This window comes from Euprymna scolopes, chromosome 6, assembly GCF_053919585.1.
Source record: "Euprymna scolopes isolate OS-2025 chromosome 6, ASM5391958v1, whole genome shotgun sequence".
NCBI classification, from domain to species: Eukaryota; Metazoa; Mollusca; class Cephalopoda; order Sepiida; family Sepiolidae; genus Euprymna; species Euprymna scolopes.
In genome coordinates, this window is record NC_136487.1 from 92,041,407 (window position 1) to 92,066,867 (window position 25,461).

Consider the following 25,461-nt stretch of genomic DNA (forward strand, 5'->3'; position numbering starts at 1 on the left):
ATGGCAGGTGCTCGTTTGCTTGACTGAGCCTCTATTTATGGTCACCCCCTTAAAAATACACTCATAACATTTATCCTCAAGTAGTCTTTAAGCCTTGATAAGCGATGAATTCCCTTATACTTAGTAAAAAAAACATTAAAAAAAAAACTTCAGAGCCGACGATGGGCGTTGTCTCTCCCCCAACAAATTTGATGTAGTACCCATCTTTACTCACTGTACAATTTTCATTTTATAAGTTTTCCAATATTGGGACCACGAACCTTCAAAAAATAATTAATTTTTAGATCACTAATTTTAACATTTCATATTAAGATTGATCGCTGAAACGTTTTTAATAAAGTTTTCGACATAACATCTACCAAACGTCAAATTGACCTAAAAATCCTGGCCATTCTAACGTTTCATGACTTAAATATGAATTTAGGAAAACTCGTCCCCAGAAAACTCGTCCCCAGAAAACTCGTCCCCAGAAAACTCGTCCCCAGAAAACTCGACCCCGGAAAACTCGTCCCCTTTTGCTAGGTAGGAAAACTAGTCCCTTATTGAATAAATATTGATTGAAAACACATTTTATGACCGTTCTTGAAGAAGATATTGTCTTTAAAAGAGCATACACATTTCATAATATTTTTTAAAAATATTTTTACTTGTTTACTATTGTTTTAAAAAAATTAAATTAATTTTACTAAGTTTTCGTTTTCTACCTAGCTTGGAAAGTTTTTGGTCTTTAAACTTATTTTTAGTTAAAAAAAAAAAAAGTAATGTCGAGTGTTACTTATAAACAAAAAATGTCCGACATAACAGGATCACGTTTTAGGAAGATAATTGCCCAAAAATAGAAAATTAAAGAAAATATTAAGGTAGATATAGTTTTAAAACGAGCCCTTCCCGCCAAAGAAAATAAATTTGTATATTTTTAGGTAATAATGCACGTCCCATAATATTTTGAAAAATATTTTTACATGTTTATTGTTTTAAAAAAAATTAAATTGATTTTTCTAAGTTTTCGTGGTAATATCCCTTGAGAGCATTCGACATTACTTAATAAATAATTTTTAACAAAAAAAATGCCCGAAAATTAAAGAAAATACTGAGGTAGATATAGTTTTAAAACGAGCCTCCCCCACCCCCAAAAGAAAATAAATTTGTATATTTTTAAGTACTGCACAAGTAGGTGTGTCAGAAATTTCGTGAAAATAGTGAATAATTCCACCCCATCTTTCCAAGCTTACAACTCCTCGAAAAATGTAATTCAAGCCCTAATTTTTTTTCAATTAAAGGAGAAAGGACCAAGGTTTCATTAAAAAAAAAAACAAAAAAAAAACAACGTGTTTTTTTAAAAAAAAAAAGGTTTTAAACTTCGGACTTTACAGGTAAATTTCTAAAAAACTACTTTTTTTTGTTTTAAATTTGAATATATTATTTATTGACCTTTTCTCTTCAATTTGTGATATATAAGACTTTGGTACATAAATTAATTATTTACTTTTTAAAAGACATTTCAAAATGGGAGGCGTGAATTATTCGACCCCTGTCTTTCCAAGCTTATAACTCCTCGAAAAATGTAATTCAAGCCCTAATTCTTTTTCAATTAAAGGAGCAAGGACCAAGGTTCCATTAAAAAAAAAAGAAAAAACAAATAACGTGGTTTAAAAAAAAGGTTTTAAACTTCAAACTTTACAGGTAAAATTCTAAAAAACACTACGTTTTTTTTGTCTTAAATTTGAATATATTATTTATTGACCTTTTCTCTTCAATTTGTGAGTAAATTAATTATTTACTTTTCGGTGAGTAAATTAATTATTTACTTTTTAATAGACACTTGGAAAGGGGGGGCGTGAAATAAAAAAAAAAACGTTTGTCTAAAATATTATATTCGGTCTATAATATTATATTCGGTTTATTGGAAAGAGCATAAAATTTCACATTGACCCTGAAAATATCGTAAAAATAGAATCAATAGAAAAATTTTGATAGATTTTTAAAGTTTAAAAATTGAAAAATATTGGGTTCGTAAAATTCATTACTGTTTAAAAAAAAATATTTCTATTACTTTTAAAACAACTTTAATAGTTTATTTTGGAAGTATAATCCATAAAGAAAATAAACAACCCACTTTTAACAGAAATTACGAGATTTTTGGATCAAGTAAAGAATAGATACCCTGTACCAGACGCCGCCGCCTGGCGGTGACAAGCGCACAATTCAACTGACACCGGTGATTCGACCTTGACATTGGCACAAGCACATGGCGGCGGGTGTTTGTAAACACGTCAAATAGCAAACATGCTCGAATATTCGCCAACAAATTTTTTTTAATATATTTACAAAACCGTTTTTAATGTAAGTAACAAAACGAACGTATTTAAATAAAAGATATTTAAATAAATGGGTGTCTTTCTGTTTCAGATTTTTTCGACCCAGATTAATATTTATGTACCGTGTTTTTTTTTGGGGGGGGGGTTCTATATGCGTTTTTAAGACAATTTATTATTTTTTTTATTACATTTTCACCCCAAACAAGGCGCATTGCCACTTTGGTGTAGGGGGATACTATCAGGGGCAACAACTACTGGGGTACTATGTTGGGATTTGGGCAGCAAGATGTCGGTTCACGTTACATTTGAACTTCTGCATGTCAGTACAGTTGGGGAAGCACTAAGCACTATCAGAAATTTCGTGAAAATAGTGAATAATTCCACCCCATCTTTCCAAGCTTATAACTCCTCGAAAAATGTAATTCAAGCCCTATTTTTTTTTCAATTAAAGGAGCAAGGACCAAGGTTTCATTTTTAAAAAAAAACAAAAAAAACAAAAAAAAACAATGTGTTTTTTTTTTTTTAAAAAAGGTTTTAAACTTCGGACTTTACAGGTAAATTTCTAACAAAGTGGGTTTTTTTTTGTTTTGAATTTGAATATATTATTTATTGACCTTTTCTCTTCAATTTGTGATATATAAAACTATTCAACATAAATTATTTACTTTTTAATAGACATTTCAAAATGAGAGGCGTGAATTATTCGACCCACTGTCTTTCCAAGCTTATAACTCCTCGAAAAATGTAATTCAAGCCCTAATTTTTTTTTCAATTAAAGGAGCAAGGACCAAGGTTTCATTAAAAAAACAAAAAAAAACAATGTGTTTTTTTAAAAAAAAAAAAAGGTTTTAAACTTCGGACTTTACAGGTAAATTTCTAAAAAACGTTTTTTTTTTGTTGTTTTAAATTTGAATATATTATTTATTGACCTTTTCTCTTCAATTTGTGATATATAAAACTATTCAACATAAATTAATTATTTACTTTTTAAGAGAAACTTGAAAATGGGGGGGGGCGTGAATTAAAAAAAAAACGTTTGTCTAAAATATTATAATCGGTTTTTTGGAAAGAGCATAAAATTTCACATTGACCCTGAAAATATCGTAAAAATAGAATCAATAGAAAAATTTTGATAGATTTTTAAAGTTTAAAAATTGAAAAATATTGAGTTCGGAAAATTCATTACTGTTTTAAAAAAAAAATATTTCTATTACTTTTAAAACAACTGTAATAGTTTATTTTGGAAGTATAATCCATAAAGAAAATAAATAACCCACTTTTAACAGAGAAATTACGAGATTTTTATATTTTCTTCGCAGTTTTGTGTTAGGGGTGGCAAAAATTCCTACAAAAATTCTGATACTGCTAAAAGCAGTGGCCTGGGATGGAATTCCAGAGTTTAATTATTCTTTAAAACATTACCTTCAGCGGCAATTAATATATTTTTAAAATAATATTTTTAAATATTAAATTTTGACGAATATTCGCTAGCAAGATTTTTTAAAAAATAAAAGATATTTAAATAGATCAGTGTCTTTCTGGGTGCGTTTTTAATATATTTACAGAACTTTTTAATAACTGTTTTATTCTTTTTATCAAACAAAAATATAACTTTTATAATGACATTATATATATATATATATTTATATATATATATATATATATATATATATATATATATATATATATATATATATATATATATATATATATAGATATATATATATTATGGACTGTTTTTCAAACATCGAAATTTTAAAATTAAAGTTAGTTTTATTAAAAAAAAAAAGACGAGGTGTTTTTGTGCCCGGAAAACTCGTCCCGGGAAAACTCGTCTCGGGAAAACTCGTCTCGGGAAAACTCGTCTCCGGAAAACTCGTCTCGGGAAAACTCGTCCCCTTTCGCTAGGTAGGAAAACTGGTCCCTTATTGAATAAATATCGATTGAAAACACATTTTATGATCGTTCTTGAAGGAGATATTGTTTTTTTTTAAATAGACTATAGCCCCCCCCCCCCCATAATATTTAAAAAAATATATATTTTTACTTGTTTAATGTTTTTTTTTTTTTTTAAATAAAATCGATTTTCTAAGTGTCCGTTTTCTACCTAACTGGCTAAGTTCTTAGTGGTTTCACTTATTTTACAGCGTGGGTTTGTATTACTGTACACATAGATTCGAAAAAGTAGTTAAAAAACAAATATATAACAAAAAAATGTTATCAAAGGCAAGATAAGTTACTTTTCTATCAAACTGGATATAATTATCGTGTTTTTTTTTTCAATTTAACATGTTTATTCAGCTCGAAAAACATGCAGTGTTTACCGATGTATTGGAAAATTCAAAATGGCGGCCGACTCTCTCTTAAACACCGAATATATGTCAACCTATGTCACGGTAATATATATTGAGCGAATTTCTAGCAGTATTTTGTCTAGTTTATTATTTATAACACCTTTTCCCGAACTTACCGTGTTTAAGAGAGAGTCGGCCGCCATTTTGAATTTTCCAATACATCATCGGTAAACACTGCATGTTTTTCGAGCTGAATAAACATGTTAAATTGAAAAAAAAAAAACACGATAATTATATCCAGTTTGGTAGAAAAGTAACTTATCTTGCCTTTGATAACATTTATTTGTTATATATTTGTTTTTTAACTACTTTTTCGAATCTATGTGTACAGTAATACAAACCCAAATTTTAATATTTTTTAAAATATAATTTATAGAGGGGGGAGGTTAAAACTATATCTCCCTCCGAAAAACAACCAACAAAAAATGAAATCAAAAAGATTCTTGATAAACGATAGCGGAGTTTTCAATAAAATTTATTAATAAATTTATTTAGTGATTACTTTTTCTCTGAATGATTGATTTTAGAATTTTGAAGTAAAAATTTAAAAAATTAAAAATGAGTTAACGAGAGATTGTTAGCACATGGCATCTCTCTCGCCAAAAAAATATTTCGCTTTTAATTTTTTAGTTAATTTTTGCAAAATTTGACAGGACGACAATAAATGTGGATAATTGATAGAATTATTATTTTAAATAACGCATGAGTGCATTTGGTATGAGAGAAAACGAAAACATAACAACAAAAAAACTATCATAATTAAAAAACCAAAACAAAAAAGTAATGCTCCCAGTTTTTAATTTTTTTGTTTTGTTTTTTATTATTGTTTTTATGACTCCAAAAAACATCGTTAAAATAAGAACCCAAAAAATTGTAATTAACTTTGTATGAACATAATAAACGCTTTAAAATAAGTGAAACCACTAAGAACTTAGCCAGTTAGGTAGAAAACGGACAATCGATTTTATTTTAAAAAAAAAAAAAAAAAAAAAAAAACATTAAACAAATAAAAAAAATCTTTTTAAATATTATGGGGGAGGGCTATAGTCTAATTTAAAAAGCAATATCTCCTTCAAGAACGATCATAAAATGTGTTTTCAATCGATATTTATTCAATACGGGACCAGTTTTCCTACCTAGCGAAAGGGGACGAGTTTTCCCGAGACGAGTTTTCCGGAGACGAGTTTTCCCGAGACGAGTTTTCCCGAGACGAGTTTTCCCGGGACGAGTTTTCCTAAATTCGTTTTGTTTTCAATTAAATTATAAACTTTATTTGAACTTTCAACAAACTTTTATAGACATAAAAAAAATAGACTTTATAGATATTTTATAATAATTTTTTAAAAATATATTTAACAAAAAGTGTTTTTTTATCATTTCATTGTTGAATAAAATTTAAAAGTGATAAATGGCGAAAAAAAAATATCTCAAAAAAACAAAACACCTCGTCTTTTTTTTTTTTTAAATAAAACTTTAATTTTAAAATTTCGATGTTTGAAAAACAGTCCATAATATATATTTCATTATAAAAGTTCTATTTTTGTTTGATAAAAAGAATAAAACAGTCAATAAATACAAAAATAAATAAATAAATAAATAAATAAACCCAGTCCATTAAGTTAAAATAAAGACTGAATAAAACTTATTAAAAAAAGGTTAATTCTATACGGTTTTGGACATTTTTTTTCTGTGTACGTTTTTAATACAATTCAATATATATTTAAAGTGCGATGTATGTCGGTGGTTAGTGAAGGAGAAATAATTATAGTCCGAGGCAATTTTTATGCATAATAAAATCACAAGTATAAACAATCGAGATTTTAAAATATATTTTATTCACATATCTTTTATAACTTTTATTTTTATAAAGATGAATTCTAGATAGAAATCGTTGGTACTGGTCGCGATTTGAGTTCCCTGCCGAACACCATAAAAAACACTGACTTCTCCCTACGCATGAGCAAAGGACATGTTTTAGTTGCCATAGTAACTAAACGATCATGAATTTTTATCGACTTTTTATAAGTTTTACTGTTTATGAATATTGAAATAAAAGAAATTACTACACATTTATTAATAATATCTCACTTTTATCGCCTTTGTTTTTAATCACTTTTATCGACTTTTTCTTTTCTTTTTTAAATAGCATTTCTTTTTAAATGACTAGCAGGGCTACCCGGCGTTGCTCGGGACCGTATAAACAATGAAAAAACAAAAGCAGATATTGAACATATGTTTTATTTTTAGGGGAGAGGAATCTTTCATCCCTATGTATTATTTGTTTTATCTACCCTAGGTCTGGTATTGTTCATGTTTTATCCCTAGCATAGGTAATTTACAGCATGTATATGAAATTGTTTTACCTTAGGGAGAAGAGAACAGGTAATATACAACATAATGTGTCTATATTACATCCCTGGCAACGCCTAGAAACCAGCTAGAACATGTATTTCAGTCAATCTATATTACATCCTGGGCTATACCGGGAAACCAGCTAATCTCTATTTAGTGACTTGACCACCAAAATACCTCCCTAAGTGTGTCCTTTCTTTTGAACTTATTAGATATAGGTATCTAGAAATGTGTGTGAAATTTTGTTGAATGCATTGTTCACTATGATTTTCTTATTGTTCTACACAATATCAACTGTAGCGAAATAAAACAGTAAACTTAGTGTAGTGTTAGAATAAAGAGTAAAGGGAAAAATTAGAATCATATTCTGTAATTGCAAATCTAAATTTGCTAGCGTGTACCAGTATTTGCCAGGTTGTGGAAATTTGGAATTTATAACATATGTAGTGGCCTTTTCCTAGATACCTATTGCTAAAAATTATACTTTCATTTTGTTAGAAAAATCTCTCTTCGGATGCCCTGCATCATCCAAAATAAAAACAAATATTTTTATAATTGTTTCAGTACATTGCTACACAATGTGAAATTTTTTAACGTTTGTAAAAAAAAATCATGAATGTGCTTATATTCCAAAAAAGAAAATATCAGTGCACAGTATTGAAAGTGTTTGAGATTCAAAAGTCTGTAACATTTCTACTGACTTCATAAGATGTCATGTGAGAAACTGAATTGAATATCAAGACATTATCTGAAGCGTTTTTATTTTGGTGTAACATATGTGTTTACAGCGAACCTTAACTTTTAATAAACAGATTGGTATGCAATGACATAGGCTAAGAATCTTAGACAAAATATATATAAATTGGAAAAATGTGTGAACAAATGAAAAAAAAAAAATGATCCGCTCCACTTGATGACATCAAGCACAGTAATATTTTAGTGAAGAAAATATGAAATTGATGTTCAGTGATTAGTTTGGATGAATGAGAAAATGTAATTGTTTGATGCATAAAAAATAACTCATTTGCTGTATTTGATATTAAGCAGCAAAATATAGTGATTTGAATATTTAGGAAAACATCAAACCAGATTATGTAAAAAAAAAAAAAGATGAAATTAGAAAATATATATTTTATGTTTATGAGTTTTGCCAATCAAAATTTTGTGGCAGAAATTGGGTGATTACCATGCAATTTTATTTTGGTAAAATTCTTAAATTATTTGAATGTTTATTATAATTTCTAATTATCATCAAAATCTGTCCCAAAGAGTGTCCTTTCTTTTATTAGGTATCAGAATAGGTATCCAGATTTCTACTTCTATACAAATGTGATATTGTAGTACAGTAAATGTCAAATTGTTTTTCAAGTATTAGTTTGTAATGTTTCTACTGACTTCATCAGATGTCATGTAAGAAAATGAATTCTATTTAAGAAGACTTTATCTGAAGTGTTTTTATTTTGGTATATCATGTGTGATTACACTGTAGTAATTGCGCTGCAAGCATGTTAATTACAAATGACAAAAGTTAAATCAATTTCTTATTCAGCTACACAATATAAACGGAAGTAAATCAAATTTGCAAAATAAAAGAAAAATGTAGTTATGGGTTAGTTTGGAGTTATAATAAAAAGCCAACAAAACAGTTAGTTTGTATTGTGTAGATTGTTCATTTCTGATAGTATTGAGAGTGGTCAATGAAAATCTTAATTTCTGACAAAATACTGAACGTTTCTTGGATACCCATTCGTAAAAAGTACCTTTTTTAGAAAAAAAAAAAAAAACACTCCCCGGATCACCTTCACCACCTTAAAAATAAAAACAAAAAATAACTTTATTCTTCAAAAAATGTGCACATTGTTAGTGTAAAAAAACAGATCCGCACCACTTGATGAAATCAAGCACAGTAATATTTTAGTAAAGAAAATATGAAATTGATTTTCAGTAATTAGTTTGAATGAATATCAGAAAGTGTAATTGTTTGATGCACAAGAAAGAACTCATCTGCTGAATTTGATATTAAGCAGCAAAATATTTCAAAACATAAAAATGTGAAACATAACATGAATACTCTCCATTGTCACTTGAAAACATTGAAACAGGAAGTTTATTAGATACTGAAATAGTGGTCTTGGTATGGTGTGCTTAATATTATTGTATGCAAAATTTAAAAACACAAAAGAGGGTACAATCAATATTGAAAAAGTAACATCTGTCACAGAAAATAGTAATTTATAAATATCAAAAGAAATATTGTTCTGTACTTAAAATGTTAAACTTACTGTTAACAATACTTTAAAATGGTGATCAGGATGAGTCCAACAACTTAGTCCTTGAGCTTTCTTATTGGTTATAGTAAAAAGAAATTGTAGTCTTTCAAGTTTGTTGGTCGCATTGGGATTCTTGGAATGAATCAACAGATTCCTGCATATGAATCTTTGTTAATTCCACACAATACAAAATATATATACAAAACAAAGTAAAGCAAAATATAGGGTTAGTTGTGTCCTCTAATTATCAACCAAGTATATGTATTGATAAAAAGATAAAAGCAATGGAAATGTTTATTACAATGTATCAATATTAAATTTTTATCATGAACAACAAATCGAAATAATGATAGATATTTTGTGCTTATACGAAACTGGAATCAAGGATTGTCACCTGTGATTTTATATATGTCAATAGTGCATACCACTACAAATGATGGTAGCCAAATTAAGTTTTGTTTATTTCACCCAATATAAAATATATACACAAAACGCAGTAAACAAAGTTTAGGTTTAGTTAATGATAAGTTTAGGTTCGAGAAAAGAAATAAGCAAAGAAAAGAAAAAAAGACACATTTGTTTATAGTGTGTAAATTATAAGTTTGTAAATATTTAAAACTATTCACACTGGTATGTGAAAATTCTAGATACCTATTGTTATAAAGTTCCAATTCATGTTTGATATATCACTCTACATGTTCCCTGTTGCACCCCAAAGATGTAAATGATTATCGAGAAAGTGAAATGAAACAGTATTTGAAATAAAATAAAATAGAAACAAATGCTGATGTTTACTATATAAAACACTGTGTTCAATGGAATTGAGCCTTATACAATATTGGTGGAATAAAAAAAATCATTTTTTTAATTCAATTTAAGAAATGAGCAAAAATTTGATATTTAATATATTTGGCATGAAGAAAAAGAAATATAAGATAAAAGGTGATAAAGCAGTAACAATCATGTGCTGAATTCAATTAAAAACAAATATGATTGTCAAAGAAATATCATGAAAATTTTGTAAGTGAAAAAAATTTTTTTTTGATATATTTGGTTTCGAAGTATTAAGAAACATGTACAGCTTCATTTTAAAGACAAAACGAAAACTGTACTAATGATAATGACAATGGTGAAAGGAAATTGGAAAAAAATATATCAGAGGTAAAATGTTGGTCACATATACGTTTGTGTGGTATGCATGAAACACGTGTAGAAAATTATATTTTCTGATGCTGAAAGTAAGAAGAGAAACATTGTTAAAAAATGATGTAAAAGGCAATAGTAAAATCCTCATTTTTAGTGTGGGATATGTTGTTTGTTTCAATTGAGAAAGGAAACTTTAATTTATACAATTCGATGTTATAGATCACAAGTTTTATTACAATAAACATTGTGTTCTTTAATTATCAACCAAGTATATTTATTGATAAAAAGAGAAAAGTAATGGACATGTTTATTATAATTTATCAATATTAAATTGTTATCATGAAAAACCAATGGAAAGCGTGAATGTTATTTGGTGTTTTTGAAAAACAGCTACCAATGATTGTAACCAGTGATTTTTGTGTATGCTAACAGTGCACATGTGGTGGTGAAATGAATTTTTGTTTATTCTTCACAATATAAAATATATACACAAAACTAAAACATAGTTTACGGTTAGTTAATGATAAGTTTAGGTTAGAGAATTAAGCAAAATTATAGATACCTATTGTTATAAAGTACCAATTCATGTTTGGTATATCAATCTACATGTTCCCTGCAGCACCTCAAAGGTAAATGAGTGTCAACAAAATGAAATAAAACATAGTATTTGAAATAAAATGAAAAAGTGCTTGAAAAGTGAAATATGCTGATGTTTACTATCTAAAACATTGCGTTCAATGCAATTGAAACTTATACTATATTGGTGGACTAAGAATTAAAGAAATAAAATTTAAGAAATTAGCAAAAATTTGATATATAAAATATTTGGCATGAAGAAAAACAAATATAAGACAAAAGGGGAAAAAGCAGTAACAATCATGTGCTGAAGTCCATTGAAAACAAATCGTTTGTCAAAGAAATATAATGAAAATTCTCAGAGTGAAAAAAAAATGGGATTTTTACAAATCTGGTTTCCAAGTAATAGGAAACATGTACAGCTTCATTTTAAAGACAAAATGTAAACTGTACTAATGGTAATGAGAATGTTGAAGGAAATTGGCAAAAAATTGTTAGTCAAATGTTGATCAAATATTATAAGTTTGTGTGATATGCATGAAACGTGTAGAATATGATCTGCTCTCATGCTGAAAGCAAGTAGAGAAACATTGTGAAAAAATGATGTAAAGCTAAGCTAAGCAAACGACCAGTGAATGGAAATGTTTATTATAATGTATCAAGATTAACATATTATCATGAAAAACAAATCGAAATAGTGATAGTTATTTGGTGCTTATACGAAACAGGTATCAAGGATTGTCACCAGTGATTTTATTTATGTTAACAGTGCATGTCACTACAAATAATGATGGTAGCGAAATTAAGTTTTGTTAATTCTACCCAATATAAAATATATACGCAAAACAAAGTAAACAAAGTTACGGGTTAGTTAATGATAAGTTTAGGTTCGAGAAATAAGCATTATTGCTTCCACTCTTACTAAAATAAAAACATTGATACATAGGCTATGGTATGTTACTAATTTCTGCTATCATTTTCATGAGTAAATCCACGTTATCGCCCCCTTCTATCACTATAATAATAACTTTTAGACATTGTATGGCTGGTTATTTCATTACAAACCCACCAACAAAGTAACTCACATTATATCATTTTTCATAATTCTTGGATATGTTACTAATTTCAACGATTGTTTTTAATGAAGTAAACCAAATAATCGCCACCTCTTGCTAAAATAATAACTTTCATAAATTGTCTGGTATATCTACTTCATTATGAATATACCAATCAAATAACTCACATTTCATCATTTTTCATAATTTTTGGATATGTTGCTAATTTCAACCGTCATTTTCATCTCCTCTTACTAAAATAATACCTTTGAGACACTTCTAAGCTGTTTATTTCATTACAAACACATCAATAAAATACCTCACATTTCATTATTTTTCATAATTCTTGGATATGTTATGAATTTCGACAATCAAATTTAATGAGTGCGCACATATAATCGTCCAATTCTTATTAAAATCATAAATTTGCTACATTGACTGGACTGTTTATTTCATTATAAACACACCAATCAAATAACTAAAACTTCATTTTTCATAATTCTTGGATGTGTTACTAATTTCGACAATAATTTTTCAAGAGTTAATCTACATTATCGCCACCTCCTATTACTAAAATAATAACTTTCAGACATTGTATGGCTGTTTTTTTTTTCATTACAAACACACCTATCAATTTACTCACATTTTACCAGTTTTCATTATTCTTGGATATGTTACTAATTTCGAGAATTATTGTTAATAAAGTAACCCAAATAATCGCCCCCTCATTAACCGACATGATCCCGTTCCTCTTACAAAAATAACAACTTTGATACTCTTCTAGCCTGTCTATTTCATTACGAACACACCAATCAAATAACTCACATTTAATCATTTTTCATTATTCTATGATATGTTACTAATTTCGAAAATCATTGTTTAAGATGTAACCTGCATAATCGACCCCCTCTTACTAAAATAAAAACTTTCAGACAATATCTGGGCTGTTTATTTCATTATATAAACACACCAATCAAATAACTCATATTTTATCATTTTTCATAATTCTTAGATATGTTACAAATTTTGACAATCATTTTATTTTATTTAACATTTTTCATGATTTAACCCCACATAATCCCTTTTCCTCTTACTAAAATAATAACTTATAGATATTATCTGGCGAGTTATTTTATTACAAACACACCAATCAAATAACTCACATTTCATCATTTTTCATAATTCCTGGATATGTTACTAATTTCAACAGTCATTTTTCATGATTAACCCCACATAATTTACCCCGTCCTTTTAAAGAAATAACTCTGAGGCTTTTTCTCGGCTGTTTATTTCATTATAAAAACAGAAATAACTTACATTTCATAACTTTTCATAATTCTTGGATATGTTACTTATTTCGACAATCATGTTTCATGAGTTTCCCAACATTATCGCCCACCTCTTACTAAAATAATACATTTGAGGAATTGTCTGGGCTGTCTATTTAATTACAAAAATACTAATAAAATTACACACGTCATCATTTTTCATAATTCTTGGATATTTTACTAATTTCGATAATCATTTTTCTTCATTTAACACTAATTATAGCCCCGTTCTTACTAAAATTATAACTTTAATGCATCATCTTGGCTTTCTATTTTATTAAGAACACACCAAACAAATAACTCAAATTTACTCATTTTTAATAATTCTTGGATATGTTACTAATTTTTACGATCATTTTTTTATCATGTAACCCACTTAATTAACCCCCCTCTTACTAAAATAATAACTTTCTGACTATATATGGGCTGTTTATTTCATTATAAAGACATAGCTTACATTAAATTGCTTTTCATATTTCTTGGATATGTTGCTAATTTCGACAATCATTTTTTTCATGATTTAACCCACATAATCCCCTTCCCCTTACTAAAATAATAACTTGGAGACATTGTCTGGCTGGGTTTTTTTTTTTCATTACTAAAATACTAACTTTCAGACAATATCTGGGCTGTTTATTTCATTACAAAAACACCAATCAAATAACTCACAGTTCATCATTTTCCATAATTCTTGGATATGTTACTTATTTGCAAAATAATTTTTCATGATTTTACGACATAATCGCCCCATCATGAAGTTACATTCAGGGTAGCTCACTCGCATATTATAACACTGAGTGTATATTTATGTAATGATATTCGACAATGAAGCTACATCCAAGGGAGATCACTTGCATATTATAACAATGATTGTATATTATTTTAATGATATTTGACAATGAAGCTACATAAAAGGGACATCACTTAAATATTATAACAATGATTGTATATTATTCTAATGGTATTCGACAATGAAGCTACACCCAAGAGGGTCACTTATATAATATAACAATGGTTTCATATTAATCTAATGGTATTCTACAATGAAGCTACACCCAAGGGAGGTCACTTACATATTATAGCAACAATTGTATATTAATCTAATGGAATTCGACGACGTTTTTACTGTTTATGAATATTTAAAGAAAAATAATTACTAAACATTTATTAATAAAAAAATGGGTGCTAGTGCACTTATGATCCGCGCTATAGTTTAAATCGTATTTCTATGTTTAATTAAAGTTTCATGTTTTTTTTATTCAATTGTAAGGTTAAAGTAGAGAATAAGTACAAAACACCCTCCCCATGTTAAGAATGGCTTAACCTTACAATTGAATAAAAAAAACATTAAACTTTAATTAAACTTAGAAATACGATTTAAACTATAGCGCGGATCATAAGTGCACTAGCACCCATTTTTTTATTAATAAATGTTTAGTAATTATTTTTCTTTTAATATTCATAAACAGTAAAAACGTCGTCATTTAAAAATAAAATGCTATTTAAAAAAAAAAAATGAAAAGGTCGATAAAAGTGATAAAAAACAAATGCGATAAATGTCCTTTGCTTATGCGTAGGGAGAAGTCAGTGTTTTTTTTTATGGTGTTCGGCAGGGAACTCAAATCGCGACCAGTACCAAATCTTTTTATAATTTTTATTTTTATTAAATAAAAACGCACTCAGAAAGACACCCATTTATTTAAATATCTTTTATTAAAAAAAAAATCTTGCTCGCGAATATTCGTCAAAAGTTTATATTTAAAAATATTATTTTAAAAATATATTAATTGTCGCTGAAATGTTTTAAAGAATAATTAAATAAATATTGAATTGTCTTAAAAACGCATACAGACCCCCCCCCGCGTCCCCCAAAAAACACACGGTACATAAAAATCAATCTTGATCGAAAAATCCGACACAGAAAGACACCCATTTATTTAAATATCTTTTATTCATTAAATACGTTCGTTTTGTTACTTACTTAAAAAAAATGTTTTGGAAATATATATTTTTTCATTTAAATCTTCAAAAGTTTTGTAAATATATTTAAAAAAAAAAATTGTTGGCGAATATTCGAGCATGTTTGCTATTTGACGTGTTTACAAACACCCGACGCCATGTGCTTGTGCCAATCTCAAGGTCGAATCACCGGTGTTAGTTGAATTATGCGCTTGTCACCGCCAGGCAGCGTCGTCTGCTACAGGGTATCTATTCTTTACTTGATCCAGATTTTATTCGCAGTTTTATGTTAGGGGTGTCAAAAATTCCTACAAAAATTCTGATACATCTACTGCACAAGTGCCCCAAAATGACTTTTAAACGAATTTAGGAAAACTCGTCCCAGGAAAACTCGTCCCGGGAAAACTCGTCTCCGGAAAACTCGTCTCCGGAAAACTCGACCCTGGAAAACTCGACCCCGGAAAACCCGTCCCCTTTCGCTAGGTAGGAAAACTGGTCCCTTATTGAATAAATATCGATTGAAAACACATTTTATGATCGTTCTTGAAGGAGATATTGTTTTTTAAAATAGACTATAGCCCCCATAATATTTTTTAAAAATATTTTTACTTGTTTAATGTTTTTGTTTTGCTTTTTTTAAAATAAAATCGATTTTCTAAGTGTCTGTTTTCTACCTAACTGGCTAAGTTCTTAGTGATTTCACTTTAGGACATGTTTCCCTGCCGAACACCCTAAAAAAAACACTCTTCTCCCTACGCATGAGCAAAGGACATGTTTTAGTTTAGTTTTTTGTTTTTTAGTTTTAGTTTTGTCTAGCACCCATTTTTTTATTAATAAATGTTTAGTAATTATTTTTCTTTTAATATTCATAAAAAGGAAAAACGTCGTCATTTAAAAAGAAAATGCTATTTAAAAAAGAAAAGTAAAAGTCGATAAAAGTGACACATAAACAGCAAAACAGTAAAAAAAAAAGTCGATAAAAGTGATTAAAAACAAAGGCGATAAAAGTGAGATATTATGCAAATTCGCCTAAAAAAAGAACCGGGGTCGATAACTATTGTTGTAGTGAAAAAAAAAGTTTCATTCAACACACAAAACTAAAAACATATAGAAATGAAAAAAGTTGGGAAATTATTTTAATATTCATTTTAAGAAAATGCTATTAAAAAAGAAAAGAAAAAGTCAATAAAAGTGATTAAAAGTGAGATATTATTAATAAATGTGTAGTAATGTCTTTTATTCCAATATTCATAAACAGTAAAACAAAGTCGATAAAAATTCATGATCGTTTAGTTACTATGGCAACTAAAACATGTCCTTTGCTCATGCGTAGGGAGAAGTCAGTGTTTTTTTTAGGGTGTTCGGCAGGGAACTCTAATCGCGACCAGTACCAGCCAAAGAACCGGGGTCGATAACTATTGTTGTAATGAAAAAAAAAAAAAGTTTCACTCAACACACAAAACTAAAAACACATAGAAATGAAAAAAGTTGGGAAATTATTTTAATATTCATTTTAAGAAAATGCTATTAAAAAAGAAAAGAAAAAGTCGATAAAAGTGAGACATAAACAGTAAAACGTAGTCATTTAAAAAAGAAAATGCTATTTAAAAAAGAAAAGAAAAAGTCGATAAAAGTGACACATAAACAGTAAAACAGTAAAAAAAAAAGTCGATAAAAGTGATTAAAAGTGAGATATTATTAATAAATGTGTAGTAATGTCTTTTATTTCAATATTCATAAACAGTAAAACAAAGTCGATAAAAATTCATGATCGTTTAGTTACTATAGCAACTAAAACATGTCCTTTGCTCATGCGTAGGGAGAAGTCAGTGTTTTTTTAGGGTGTTCGGCAGGGAACTCTAATCGCGACCAGTACCTAATTGCTTTCTTTGATAATGCATGCTTTCTTTCTTTATTTTTGTTTCGTAATGACACAAAAAGTGTTAAAACTAGAGTATTTTTAAAATAAATATTTGGTTTTGTTTTTCGTATCCTAACTCCGTGATCAAGTTTAATTTTTTTAAGCAAGAGTTAAAAATAATTAAAAAAAAAATATTATGGGGTGCATGGTCTCTTTTAAAAACAACCTCCTTCAAGAACGGTAATAAAACGTGTTTTCAATTGATATTTATTCAATAAGGGACCAGTTTTCCTACCTAGCAAAAAGGGGGATTTTTCTGGGTACGAGTTTTCTTGGTACGGGGTTTCCGGAGACGAGTTTTCCCGGGACGAGTTTTCCGGGCACCTTTCAATGGGAGATAAATTTTGTGTGTATTATTTTTTCCCTATTTTGTGTAATTTTCCGACTTTTCCAGTCAGACTGAGATTTAGTGATGAAAAAAAAATTAGTTGACAGCTCTAAAATGTTTGAATGGCCTGGAAATGAGAAATCATTGTATGCTAAATTTATATGTGAAACTAAGCTCACAATTTAAATTTTTAGATATTTTTTTTTTCTTCTGGGATGTTCATACATAATCGCCTAAAAAAGGTAGACTCTCATGGGAGTCGCGTAGCTTAGAGTCTTCATCTACTTTTAAATGTGTATATATATATATATATATATATATATATATTTGATTTGGCAAACTTCCTAATGTTTTCCTTTTATGTATCATAAAGATTCCGATAAACTCATTATGAAATTTTCATTTATATTTTTCTTTTACGCCATTTTTCCAATTTATCGACTTCTGCCATTTTCACTGGCGCCACTTTCCCCATAATATTTTAAATTCTTATTAAACACATTCAGTATACTGTATTTTCTCCCCTCTTAAAAAATAAAAAAATGATAAGACTAGTGATTCATTAGGTGTGTCAGAAATTTTGTGAAAAATAGTGAATAATTCCACCCCGTCTTTCCAAGCTCATCGAAAAATGTAATTCAAGCCCTAATTTTTTTTTCAATTAAAGAAGCAAGGACCAAGGTTTCATTTAAAAAAAAAAATCAAACAACGTGTTTTTTTTTTAAAAAAGGTTTTAAACTTCGGACTTTACAGGTAAATTTCTAAAAAAACACTACTTTTTTTGTTTTAAATTTGAATATATTATTCATTGACCTTTTCTCTCCAATTTGTGATATATAACACTTTGGTGAGTAAATTAATTATTTACTTTTTAATAGACATTTCAAAATGGGAGACGTGAATTATTCGACCCCCTGTCTTTCCAAATTTATAACTACTCGAAAATGTAATTCAAGCCCTAATTTTTTTTTTCAATTAAAGGAGCAAGGACCAAGGTTTCATTAAAAAACAAAAGAAAAAACAAACAACGTGGTTTAAAAAAAAAAAAAATTTTAACTTTGAACTTTACAGGTAAATTTCTAAAAAACGTTTTTTTTTTTTTGTTTTAAATTTGAATATATTATTTATTGACCTTTTTTCTTCAATTTGTGATATATAACACTTTTGTGAGTAAATTAATTATTTACTTTTTAATAGACACTTTAAAATCGGGGGGGGGGTGAATTAAAAAAAAAAGTTTGTCTAAAATATTATATTCAGTTTATTGGAAAGAGCATAAAATTTCACATTGACCCTGAAAATATCGTAAAAATAGAATCAATAGAAAAATTTTGATAGATTTTTAAAGTTTAAAAATTGAAAAATATTGGGTGCGTAAAATTCATTACTGTTTTAAAAAAATAAAAATATTTCTATTACTTTTAAAACAACTTTAATAGTTTATTTTGGAAGTATAATCCATAAAGAAAATAAACAACCCACTTTTAAAAGAGAAATTACGAGTTTTTTATATTTTATTCGCAATTTCGTGTTAGGGGTGTCAAAGATTCCTACAAAAATTCTGATACACCTAGTGATTCATTAGCAGTGTCAGAAAATCGCCATTAAAAATACGTGATAAAAACTTGAATAATTAGACTTACTATCTTTTGAAGTTTATAACTACTTGAAAAATGTAATTCAAACCCTAATTTTTTTCAGTAAAAGGCGCAAATAATAACATATTAAATAAATAATATGCAATATTTGTTTTTTAAAAAAGATTTAAAGAAAATCAACAAATTTTAACTTACTTCGAATATAATATATATATGAATTCCAAAAAATCACTTACCTATAAAAAAATACTAATCAATGGGTACTTCCATTCTTCATTGTTAAGAATTAATCCATATTTATATTTTATATTCTATGTCCTTTTTAAATAAAATACTTTTTAAAGCTAGGATTAAAAAATACTGCGACCTTAAATTGTCCACAACTGGAATAAAGGGGGGACAAATGTCTACTTTTATTCGAGTTGAAAACTTTTGTGGCCTTAAGCGACAGAATTAATCTCCCTTTCTATTGTTGGCTGTAAACAAAAGTTAGTCATGTGGGCCATCGTAACTTGAAAAATGATCATACAGTTTTTGCCATTAAAAAAAATTCCTCACCCGATTTTCCATTTTTATTTTATTCTCTTAAAGAAAATACATGAGTTTTGATTTAATATATTTTATTTCTTCTTTATGGAATGATTTTCTTTAATCTAAAAAAAAACATTGAATGAAGCAGAAAAAAATGTAGGTATTCAATCTTTTCAGGACAAAATTTTTAAAATGTGAGGTTTCACTTAAAAAAAAATCAACATGGTTTCAAAAAAAAGGTTTTAAACTTTTGACTTTACAGGTAAATTTGCACAAAACTATTCTTTTTTTTTGTTTTAAATTAGATTATTTTATTTATTGATTTTTATCTTAAATTTGTGATATATAAATCTGAGGTGAGAAAATTAATTATTTTCATTTTAATAGACATTTCAAAATGGGGTGGGGGGGTGAATTAAAAAAAACGTTCGTCTAGAATATTATATTCAGTTTATTAGAAAGAGCATATAATTTCACATTAAACCTGCAAATATTGTAAAAATTGAACCAATAGAAATATTTTGATAGATTTTTAAATTGAAAAAATCCAAAAAGATTTAACTCGTAAAATTCAATTCATTTTATTACGTTAAAAAAATGGCTGCATGAGTGCACGCAGGCACTTTGTAAACACTGTTTTTTAAAAAAATAAAAAATAATATTTCTATTATTTTTCAAAAAATTTAATAGTTTATTTTTGAAGTATATTCCATAAAGAAATTAAACAAACCACTTTAAAAAGAGAAATTACAAGTTTTGTATATTTTATTCGCAGTTTTGTGTTAAGGGTGTCAAAAATTCTCCAAAAATTCTGACACGGTTTGATGTATTTGTTCTTTTCACGATAGGTAAATTAATTGAGTCTTGCGTAAAAGGGTAGATTGTAGATTAGAGGTAGACCTTTTTCCGCAAATGTTTGATGAATTAAATAATCTAAAATTTAAATTGATATCCATTGGCATCTTCTGCATTTGCACCAAACAACTCATACTTACCTGGCACAGTTTGAGAAGGTTCTGTTGTTCATACCAGTCGAGGATGTGTCCTCAGCAATAATTCCAGTAGTTGTCCTCCATTTATCACGTTGAAATATTGTTCTATCTCAGGTTTTACCTACTCTCTTTGAAAAGGATTAGTTTATTGTTAATCGCCTAAGACGCGCCTATTGGGGAATGGCGAAAGAGCTGTTCAGGCAGCTCTATAAATCAGAGTGCATTTCGCATAGTGTGGTGGCTTTTTAAAACCTCATCTGACCTTGTGCCTAATCACTTTGTGAGGAGGTAAATAATGGCTTCATCTAATTATATAAAGGAACGTTGTGTCTGTGTTCAACTAAAAGTAAAAAAACAAAATTATATAAGACACACTCACAAATGACGCGCTTAGCGACCGTTTTTAAGCGGATTTGATATCTATAAAAGATAACATTTTAAAGAAAATTCTGCGCAATTATCAAATATTTACATATTATACATGAAAATAATTCTGAAACTATTATCTATATGAAAATGGATGATATATACCGATTTATTGCATCAATTCTGAAATATTCTTCGTCAACTTTGCTCAGTCGTAACTTTGCTTCCTGTGGTCGTAAAAATCAAAATCAAACACCAGTAGAAATGGACTTCTTTGTTTATATAGCCTGTAAAATTTCAGTCATATCCAATCAAACTTAACCCCGCACATATGTCTCCAAACGTAACGTATAAAATGAAAACATTGAAAAAAGTGTTTTCCTTTTTGTCGTCATTTTTTACCGTTTTTTTTTTCATTTTTAACTTTTTTTTTTTTAACTAGGAACATAAAAATATTGAACGCATAAAAGAAAAATAAATTAACATCATTGGAATGCTTATTTTATTGTCTTTCCATCAATGTAATTTTTTTAAAAATTGACCAACAAATAAAAAAGATATGACTTGTTGAAGCACATTAGGTATGTAATATTGCTGATGTTCACGAAAATACAGCATATGCTTGTAATGCTACTAAAAATAAGATTTAACACCAAATGTATCTGTGGGAGCCGGCAAGGCGAAATATGAACCCAGGAATTTTGTAAACGAGTAGAGAAGGAAAGAATACACGAGGAGAAAGACACTAAGGACACAGGACAGTCAAGCAAGAGGTTATGTTAAACAAGAAAAACATTCCTCTGTGACCACTATTTGATCAACACAAAGAAAGAAGGAATAAGTACTTTTTATGGATATTCTTTTTTCCCTCCGTTTCTTCCAACATCTTACTTTGTATTATTCTGAAAGGTGGTGACACATGAAAATTAACTTTTTTGAACACACACATTCAATCTAGTCTTTTATTGTTGATAAAAGTTAATCAAAACCTTAAATGTCTTGTATTAAATGAAGCTTCCATTTCATGCTTTTTTAGATTGTAATACACGGTAAACGCTATAAGTGATAGAATAATTCAAACATGGGAGAAGAGATAATATACCAGAGATACAAAGAGAGAGATGGAATAATATAGGTATGAGGAGACGGATAGAATAATAGACCCGAGGAGAGATAGAGATAGAATAATAGTTTTGTGGAAAGATAGTAAAATGTAGATCAGAGGAGAAAGAAAGTTTAACGTGAGAGATAGTGTAATAGAAGTGACTTTTCGAACTTGCTTCCAGATTAGAAATAATAAACAATATCCACAAGCTTCTTCTCCATGATTTTCTGTAGATACACATAGCAAAACATCCTCTACAGTTCTCTTTTTAAGCCCAATCTTAATAATCTATTAAAAAGCAAGTAAGAAATGCTAACCTTTACTAAAAGCATAAGAATCATTCTACTCAGCTGCTTTTTCTTTTTATGTGTTTATTTAAGGATGCCTAAATGATGTATATTGCATATGTGAAGTAAAAGACATTCATTCCAATCATTAAATACTTGAATAAACTAAATTTTTGATTGTTTAAATATGCACGAAATCATAGAATTTTATTCAAGAAAAGTTTTATTTGATGTTAGTACAAGACTTTCTTTTCAATTGCATCCCATAGCAGAGACAAACAAGCAACCATGCAACATTTATATCATAGATTGTGAAATAATTCTTTTTCTATTTTCAGTAATTAATAATGGGCACTCAAATTCGTTGGCTGATTACACTGTAAGTATGATTATGATAATGAGGATGTAGAAAATATTATTTTTATTTTTACAGTTAGTCCTGCTTATTCTATTGTTTCTGCAATTTTTTTCATGCGCATTTTGTATTTTAGTTTCCTTACAATAATGAAAAACAATTTAATACAAACAGCGAAGAAGCCAAACTTTCACTCAGTTTAAATAATAAATTCCACCACAGAACCAATAGATATATGATTAAATAGAAAAGAAAATATGATTCAGTCATTAATTTTCATGTTGAAGTGGAAAATAGATTCACAAGGTCAAATGTAAAATTATCTTGTTTTGAGTAAGAGTTGACTTCACCATTAAAGTCGGTGCCTCCTTGTGAACTGTTTATAATATCGATAAGAAAGTTAATATAAAAAAGAATAAGAAACCGAATTCGTACTTCATGAATACTCTCAAAACAAAAATTGAAATGGTCACGATTAATGTATAAGATGTCTTCTCAGATTGGAGTGAACCCCTAGAACTTCCAGAGAGGGTAAGGGTATATCGATTTGGTGATATATTTATACACTAGGATGCAAAAGAACCTTATCAGAGCATTCATAAGAAGCAAAATGCCGGAATATACTAAAATACTTAAAAACTCATGGGTTCACAGTAAAAGTTTTCTCTCAAAAAATATTCTTCTGAACCACCAAAATAACCAGTATCTAGAATAATAACAGGTTAATGTCAAAGAAACTTATAGAATCAAGCATACAGGTAGCTATGATTTTGGTGTATTTGCTAAATAGCCCTTATTGACAAAAGGGTTTCTCCAGGTTGGCATGAGATATAAGTTTTAAGTACCATTTATTGTCATCAATTTAAATATAAGTCAAAAATGTTCAAACTTTTTGCAGGGTAAAAATTGATTTGATTAAAGGATTTCTAGCTTTCCTCCTGCTCCAACATGCATTCATTACATTATACCATTTGAGTAGGTTACAGACCAAACTTCTTATCTTAAAATGTATTCTCTTAAGGTGCTATGGACAAAAATATCACAGGATTTTAATTGAAATAGGATTTTATTGTCACTATTCGAACTACTTTCTGACATTGTTTTCAGATAGTTATCATCAATATAGACAGTCATATAGAATAAGTGAATAATGTTGACATTATTCAGTTTTGTTAGTAATTGAAAACGCTATGTTTAAGGTGATTTCTTATGTCAAAGAAAACCCCAGAACTGTCAGAGAGACAGTGCATACCAATGTGCATCAACACATTACTATAGCACTATGGTATGACGTTTTAATTGGCCTGAATTATAAAATGATTTAAGGGAGACAACCCGATTTGTAATTTTTCTTGCTCATTGCAAAGTTGCTCCCACCTGAAAAGAAAAAAACAGGAACAAGTTGTACAAAAAGGATGATTTTTCGTTTATTTAACAGATAATACATCTTTTTACTACAGTATTTTTCCAAACTTTATCTTTGTATGGAACTTGCTCCAGACAAAGCATGAAGCCATAATGTAAGAAGCTAAAAAGAATAAAAGGTAACACAAAGACAGGAGATACCTATTGACCTTAGTCTTGAAAAGACTAAGCTATAGATAGAAGAAAAACAGTACAGTTTGCAGTTCTTAGAAAGAAGCTACTAGATATGTATTATAATAAAGTAGATCAACGAATCAAACGAGCAGAGAATAAAGCAGGTAATTTCGAAGAACATATACTATAATAATGCTTATAGAAGAGGCTAAGACTAGCAATATAATGTCTGTGAGAGATAGAAAGGGTGCATAGAAGAAGAAAGAGTAGGGCCAAGATACACCTCTTAACCTTATCTATTAGGTTGACAAGAAAGGTCTTATAGTTTTTAATTTTTAAATTCAGATGAACATATCTCGTCTCAAATAAAAAGTTATAGATCGAAATAAGCACCATCACAATGAACACACTTTTGCTAATGCAAAACAAATGTATCCTAGTAACGTAAAAATCTTGCGTTCGGGTGTCGATGAAGTCGCTGAAGGCGTTTTTGATATAGCTTTTTTGAAGCATTTCTCCTGCAGAAAGTTGCTGAGATGCTTGAAAAAGTGTTAGTCAGTAGGTGAGGGATCTGGAGAGTATGGTGGATGATGTAGAGTTTCATAGCCCAATTCGTTCAACTTCTGCAGAGTCAGTTTTTCAATGTGCGATAGGGCATTGTCATGGAGGAGAATTGGGCCTTTTCTGTTGACTAATGCTGGGTCTTATTGTCGAAGTTTCTGATGCATTTCATCCATTTGTTGACAGTACTTCGCCAGAATGGTTTTACCTGCATTCCAAAGACTGTAATGGATGAAACCAGCCGCAGACCACTAAATAGTCAGCATGACCTTCTTTTGGTGCAACTCTGGCTTCGGGAAGTGTCGTAGATCTTTGTTGGAGAATATTATTCATAAACAAAATTATTCTATAGAGAAGAATCAATGTTCCCCTAAAATAAAGCCTTGAAGAACACCAGAATTGATAGGGAAAGAGGATGAGGAGACACTATCCAGACTTATTAAAATAATTATTAAATCAGAAATAAAAGGCCTAATAGTATCAAGAACATTATAATACTTTAAGCTTGAAATTTATGTTG

At 28.6% G+C, this 25,461-nt stretch overlaps 1 protein-coding gene across 50 annotated transcripts in view; it reads left to right on the forward strand.

Annotated features, from left to right (window-relative positions):
* The window catches only part of LOC145277786 (uncharacterized), a 212,418-nt gene that overhangs the window by 477 nt on the left and 186,480 nt on the right, over positions 1-25,461 (forward strand). For all 50 annotated transcript variants that reach the window (XM_080129551.1, XM_080129552.1, XM_080129553.1 and 47 more), the window contains exon 2: positions 22,825-22,865. In XM_080129551.1, the coding sequence (XP_079985677.1) occupies positions 22,834-22,865 (32 nt within the window). In that variant the 5' untranslated portion in view covers positions 22,825-22,833. The remainder of the gene's footprint in view (positions 1-22,824; positions 22,866-25,461) is intronic.